This window comes from Alligator sinensis, unplaced genomic scaffold, assembly GCF_000455745.1.
Source record: "Alligator sinensis unplaced genomic scaffold, ASM45574v1 scaffold215_3, whole genome shotgun sequence".
Taxonomy (NCBI): Eukaryota; Metazoa; Chordata; order Crocodylia; family Alligatoridae; genus Alligator; species Alligator sinensis.
In genome coordinates this window covers 147678-154571 of record NW_005842175.1, presented here as the reverse complement: position 1 = coordinate 154571, position 6894 = coordinate 147678, and the positions used below count along the sequence as shown (strand labels likewise).

The following is a 6894-nucleotide window of genomic DNA, read 5'->3' as shown; positions in this document are numbered from 1 at the left end:
AGGCCTTTAGCATTGCTCTGAGCAAAAGGGAAGGAACAGCTTCCTTTAGCTCTCCAGCTGGTAGCTAAGTTGATAATAGGAGTGGCTTTTCCCTTACCTTCATTTAAAAAAATAAATAAATAAATAAAAAATTTAAAAAAAAATGATGCTATAAATAAACAGGGAGAAACGCAGTACAGTGTTTCTTCATCTTTCCAGGTTGGTAACCCCTCTTTTTCCCCAAAGATGGAGTCTTCAAAATTTGTTCTTTACAAGAATTAATTCTTCAGTACCAAGAAGCCATCATTTAATTTATAGTATAAAGAAAACTTCAGCGCCTCATAGCCTTCTGATTGCCTGAGGAGGCACAAAAGGCAGGCAATCTCAACCCTGCAACTGTGGGCCGTGCCACACATTCAAATGAAAGCTGGATAGAAACCAGCTATAAAGCTCTGACATATTTTCAAGCACTAACTTTTGTAGTGCTCTGGCTCCTAGCCGGACGACCATTTTTATGGCGTAATTGCTTTGCACACATAACCAGCCTAAATTTATTGCATGATTAACAAGTTAATTGCGTAATATATATAACGTGGTAGGGGTCTGAGAAACATTTGTTGTAGAGTATATAGTAACCGAGGTTGGTTTTCTGTGAAGTCGTGAGGCCTTCACTAATGTTTTAACCTTGAAGTGGGAGCAATTAATAGGGTCAAAGGTATTACATCCCTTGCTGGGAACTTGACTGAACTAGAGAGTGCTGTTCTACCTTGAAGGGAAAGGTTAGACTGATGTCACTGTCATTCTTCCCCCTGCCTGTTTTGCTTATTGGATGATGAACTTGTGTTCTATAGATGCTGATGGCCCTGCTCCCTTGGAACTGCCCAACCAGTGGCTCTGGGATATCATTGATGAATTCATCTACCAGGTATATGGCCTGTTGTCTGGGGCTTTTGGTGCCATTTTTGTTTAAGACTAGTCAGTCTCTCATCATTCCCCCACCGTAGTATTCCCGATGTATAGACTTTAAGAACACCACCAAAAATCATGAGAGTTGGCAACGCTGCCACTGACAGCGCTGCTCATTTCTGTTCCATTTGTTACCTGTATTGAGGTCATGACCTGCGCAACAACCCAGAAGTAAATACCGTGAGTTGTGGTCATCAAAAGCAAAGAATTTTTAGGAAATCAGAAGAACTTCCACAAGTTATTGGGAGTTATTTGGGGAATGCAGGCATTTAACCCACCTCTCCATTTGTAGTTCCTGCATGATAGCACTTTTCTTTAGAGTGCACCCCTACACACATCTAAGTTGTATGAAGGTGCATGGCTGCTGTAAAGATGTCCGTCCTCTCTGACTGGCCAGTGAGCGTTGTTTCCTGTAGTGTTGTTTTTTTTCCCCAGCTTTAAATTTCTCAGTCCAAGAGGCTTCTCCGTTCCTTGTTTAGAATAATCTGGTAAAAACATATAGAACAATAGAAATAATTTGGGGCGAGACTGTGTTGCAATTAAATGTTTTCCTGATACTCCTGCCTTCTCTGTTTCAACCTATATATTCAGTGTGGTTTCCAGATGTTAAACAACTCCCTCCCTTTCTCCCTCTCTTTTGTCCTTGCATTTGATTTATTATGAAAGTGGCTGGAACAGAGGGCAGTATCGCAGGTTCAAACTTGCCAGACTCATGAAGGGGGAATATTGTATAATGCCTCTGTGTGCGCTTCACATTTGTCACTTTCTTGCCATTGCATTACATTGCACACTCCTGTCCATTTGTCTCTTGTTTACCCATTGATGGTTCTGTGTTCTGGATGTCTCCTCTATGCTTGTGTTACTGGCAAGGCAAAAAGGCAGATAGTTCAGATAATGTTGCCTCTGGTGGTAACCATAGTTTCTTAACCAGTGGTCTGTCCCTTCTCTCTTCCTCATAGTTTCAGTCATTCAGCCAGTACCGCTGCAAAACAGCCAAGAAGTCGGAAGAGGAAATTGATTTCCTTCGTTCAAACCCTAAGATCTGGAATGTCCACAGTGTCCTCAATGTGCTGCACTCCTTGGTAGACAAGTCCAACATCAACCGACAGCTAGAGGTCTACACCAGTGGAGGTAAAACAAGGGTGGGGTTCCAGCTCTTCCATCTGGGCCAGATGGAGCTGTCTCTTGGATAGAGAGTTGGGAACGGAATACAAAGTCTCCCTTGAAGTTACTGGTTCCAGATTGGCCTGGAAGTCACTAGAAACTGTAACCATCTGAGGGCTGTTTTGTGAAATGAGCTGAGGGCTCAGTCCTGTTCCCCAAAAAAACCCCAAATCACTCACAGAATTCAAATGAGCAAGGGATACAACTCCAGCTTCATCCAAACGTGACAGATGGTTAGCTGCGTTTCAGGCAGAAGACCGGGTGAGGCACCCTAGAGTCTAGCTAGTTCAGGGAGGTGTGAGCTTTCATAAGCAACTACCTACCTTATTGTTGCCTATGAAAGCTCATGCCTTCCTGAACCAGTTACTCTGTAAGGTGCCACCCTGCCTTGCCTTCTGCCCAAACATAAGTGATAACTCAGGGTGTGCTCCTGTTTGTGCTGAAATGACAGGGCTTCAAACTCCAGCATTGTCCATTACTCACTTGTCTGCATCAAACTTGTATTACAATGATACATGAAAGCAGGTTCTGAGTAGATGGTATCTGGGCTCCCCAAGCTGAGGTGTCTGCCCCAAGTAAAGAAGGAAAGCACATTTGTGGTGGGGCATCTTTCTTACACAGATACAACTGCAAGGCTGTTCTTAATGGTTTGGATATATCCCTACTTTGCAGCCTTTGAGCTCCCGGTGGTTTTGGTGAGAGTTGCATTAAACCCATGAGGTGGCTAATTGGGAAGTAGCATAAAAACTTGGTGGAACACTGAAACTTAGACCTGCTGCCTTCCCTTCTCGCCCCCACTCCTCCTATCACACAGCTGGCTGAGAGAAGAATTGAGACCTCTTTCTGCTTCTGGAAAGCATCATGCTTCTTTATTTCTAGGTGATCCTGAGAGTGTGGCTGGAGAGTATGGTCGTCATTCTCTCTATAAGATGCTAGGCTACTTTAGTCTTGTGGGCCTGCTGCGCCTTCACTCCCTGTTGGGGGATTACTATCAAGCCATCAAGGTTCTGGAGAACATTGAGCTCAACAAGAAGGTAACAAGACATGCATCTTTAAGTCTTTCCTTCTGGGCTTAAAGTGCCTTTAATTATTAGGGTAATATGGTATCTTAAAGGGGAGAAGGGTATCTTCTGTCATGACAAACCTTCCCACCTAGAAAATCGTTCATTGCTGCTTGAAGTGTCTGGAGAAGATGCCTATTTTTCCATTCCCACATAGGGTAGAATTCAGAACAGAATGCAGTATTTGGGGTGGGCCCCACTTGTAAATAAAGGTGAGTCTGAATGGTGGCTGCTATTCTAGAAGGTATATCTAGTACCTTGGTGGGGGGGCGGTAATTTCCACTGCACCCCAAGAAACCTGTGGTATGTGTTTGAAGTATAAGCTGAGGTGCAGTGCAAACTGGGCTGGGTACTGGCTCTTCTCAATAATATGGCATCCTGGTCTCATCTTTTATTAGCTGCTTCTTTCCTTATTCTTAACCCTTATGGTTCTAGTCACACATACAGCCCCAGTACTATGCTTACCCATCTCATGCTTACTCTAGCATTATATCTAGTTGTGGCTGATGCCACCCCAGGGTCATCCCTGGGCTGCTCTGGAACTGTGCTTGGTATCCTTCTGCATACTTATGGCACGATGTGAGAAATGGGCTACTTAAAAAACTTACTGTGGGGGAACTGTACACAGATCATTGAAACATCCTGCAGCACATGACACTATATCCTGAGCCCAAGAGACTATATGGAGCCCTGTTACTGAGGTGCAGGTATTGGATGTGTTTGGTTGTACCTGTGTGCCCTGGTAGAATTCATTGCATGAAATTAAGAGACATTTTGAGGAAAACTCCCAAAAGTGAGATGTGACATGATTTCTCTGGGGAAGAGAACTACCAAACAATGGACTGGACCGAACAGTGATGAGTAAAGTGCCGGATATTATCTTCTGCTGTCCGGGAGACAGAAGTGGAAGATTGTTACTAGGTTGTCCAGTCTTTTACACAATAGCTTTCCTGCTTCTGCTGCATGGGGTGGGTGTCGGGGCACCCCTCTCCTTTCTGTAGGTAGGACTAGATTAGCATGGGCTGGAGATAGTGGGAGGTGGCAGTTCTTTTCTGATTTAGTATGTTTTATCTCCCCAGAGTATGTACTCCCGGGTGCCTGAATGCCAGGTCACCACCTACTACTATGTGGGCTTTGCATATCTTATGATGCGGCGTTACCAGGATGCCATCCGTGTCTTTGCCAATATCCTGCTGTACATCCAGAGAACCAAGAGTATGTTCCAGAGGACTACCTACAAGTATGAGATGGTAAGATGTAGAACAAGCCATGCCTTTCAAAGGGAAAGGCCAGTGCTTTACCATCCTACTTTTCCCTCAGTCCCTGTCGCACAGTAACTTTTATGTCTGATTAGCAGCGTTACAGTTTATAGTCCATCCTGCTCTTCCTTGGCCTTTCTACTATGGTATACTTCCTCCTTAACCTTGTATCCTCCATAGGCTTTTGTGGTAACATTTTCCAACAGCTCCTTTTAGTATCTCCTTTTGGGTCACTATCCTCCCCTGTCGTAAAGAATTCCATCCACAACTGACTCCTCCCTCTATATAATCTGTTTGGGCAGCTTTTATTTGCTTACATGATTTCAGCTGCCATCTTGCTACCATTCATCAGACTTTCTTTCTATTCCTGACTTCTGTTAGTCCAGTTCTGTTTCAGTCTTTCTTGATCTTGAATGTTTCAGACTGTCCAAACTCACCGTGGCTAAAACCTGGTTCCTCTCTTTTTCTTTCCTAAGTCTTCTCTGCTTTCCTATTCTTTCACTGTTGACAAAATTGTTAGGGTTCACTTCTTATGTCTCCCTTTTAGTACTTTCATGGGCAGACAGTTTTCAAATCCTGCTGCTTTCAACTCCATGAGACCTCAGATTTGGTACTTTCTTTCTATCCAAATGGCTAATCACTTTATGCCGCATCAGATTACCTGCCTTCACAACCAATTCCATCCAAAATAGAACTGCTAAGAATGTTATCTTTTGCCTCCTAATCTAATCATGGCCTCTTGGCCTTCTGTTCCACACCCCACAAGTCTTTATATCTGTTCTCTCCTTCAAGGCTCATGCTTACTTGTCTTAACTTTTTATCACCTCTGCTGTTCCTCCCTCTATTTTGGTAGTGATGCCAGCCTTGACATCTTATGTAGTTAATCTCCAGGCTTCTTTGAAGCCTTCCTCCTGGCTTGCCGCCTCAGTTCTGGCCGGCCAAGCCAATGCAATCTCCTCTTTCAAGTTCATCCTTGAGACTTTGCTGTTAACTGGTGCCCACAGCAAGTGAGTTAATTTTAAAAATTCATAGATGTTAGGGTTGGAAGGGACCTCAATAGATCATCAAGTCCGACCACCTGCATAGGCAGGAAAGAGTGCTGGGTTCAGATGACCCCAGCCAAATGCCCATCTAACCTCTTGAAGACCCCCAGGGTAGGGGAGAGCACCACTTCCCTTGGGAGCCCATTCCAGATTTTGGCCACTCTAACTGTGAAGAAGTTCCTCCTAATGTCCAGTCTAAATCTGCTCTCTGCTAGCTTGTGGCCATTATTTCTTGTGACCCCCAGGGGCGCCTTGGTGAGTAGAGCCTCACCAATTCCCTTCTGCGTCCCCATGATGAATTTATAGGCAGCCACAAGGTCGCCTCTCAACCTTCTCTTGCGGAGGCTGAAGAGGTCCAGGTGCCCTAGTCTCTCCTTGTAGGGCTTGGCCTGCAAGCCTTAACCATACGAGTGGCCCTTCTCTGGACCCTCTCCAGGTTATCCACATCCCTCTATTGTGCTGCCATTTTAGGGTAGGCCACTTAAGATGTCCACTGGTAAGCTGGACAGTCTTTTAAATTGAACAGATGTCACCAGTTCTTAGTCAAATCCTGTTGATTTCCATATTAAATGGACTGCTTGCAATGAAACAGGTATGCTCAATTTAAATGTTATGCTCAGACCTGCTTCCTCAGTATCTGGGGGTAGTCCCATTACAGTAGCAGTTAATCACACAGCTACTTGTGGTTTACCGCCCAGCCCCTTATCTGTGCTACAGGCTCTGTGGCCCAGTACAGTTTTGCCTCTGCACTCCAAGCTCTCTGGTGGCAACAGAACCTTCCCCTCTGCCAGCACACACAGGCTTCTACTGCTATCATGAAGACCACTGGCCCTATCAGCCAAGTTCATGGTTGTCAAATAAATCTGCTGCATGTAACTTAGACTGTACATGCGTCCAAACCAGTGGTTCTGAACCTCATTAAGCTCAAGGCACCCTTTGAAAAGTGCCAGCTTTGAGCTTTTGCTCATTTTTTGACTACAGAAAAAATAATAAAGCTGTTCTTTTGTCACAGAGAATTCAAAAAGGTTGCAATAAGTCAGAATGTTTCTGACACTGTAGGTTCTTGTTTGACATCTCTGGGTTTATCTTGTGAATTGTGTGGAAGTGTTCACATACTTAATGGTACTAACACTGATTGGCACTTAAAAATCTCGCACCACTCCAAGGTCCCCTGTTTCAAAATCATTAGCATAGATCAGTGTTTCGTGAAGGCTGTCTAGGTGGGACGCGGAGAAACAGTGGGTTCACTGCCGGCACTTCCGCCGCCATGTGCCACTGGCATTTCTGGGTTTGCTCATTGACCAGACGCACCCCGCCCCTTCCCACTTGTCGTTTATCATGGTTCATAGATTCATAGATGTTAGGGTCGGAAGGGACCTCAATAGATCATCGAGTCCGACCCCCTGCATAGGCAGGAAAGAG

General features: G+C 44.7%; 1 protein-coding gene across 1 annotated transcript in view; it reads left to right on the top strand.

The window, feature by feature from the left end:
• Positions 1–6894, top strand: part of EIF3L (eukaryotic translation initiation factor 3 subunit L) — a 16575-nt gene that overhangs the window by 5685 nt on the left and 3996 nt on the right. The window contains exons 7-10 of the mRNA XM_006025951.2: positions 831–904; positions 1905–2076; positions 2989–3143; positions 4250–4420. Coding sequence (XP_006026013.1) covers positions 831–904; positions 1905–2076; positions 2989–3143; positions 4250–4420 — 572 coding nt within the window. The remainder of the gene's footprint in view (positions 1–830; positions 905–1904; positions 2077–2988; positions 3144–4249; positions 4421–6894) is intronic.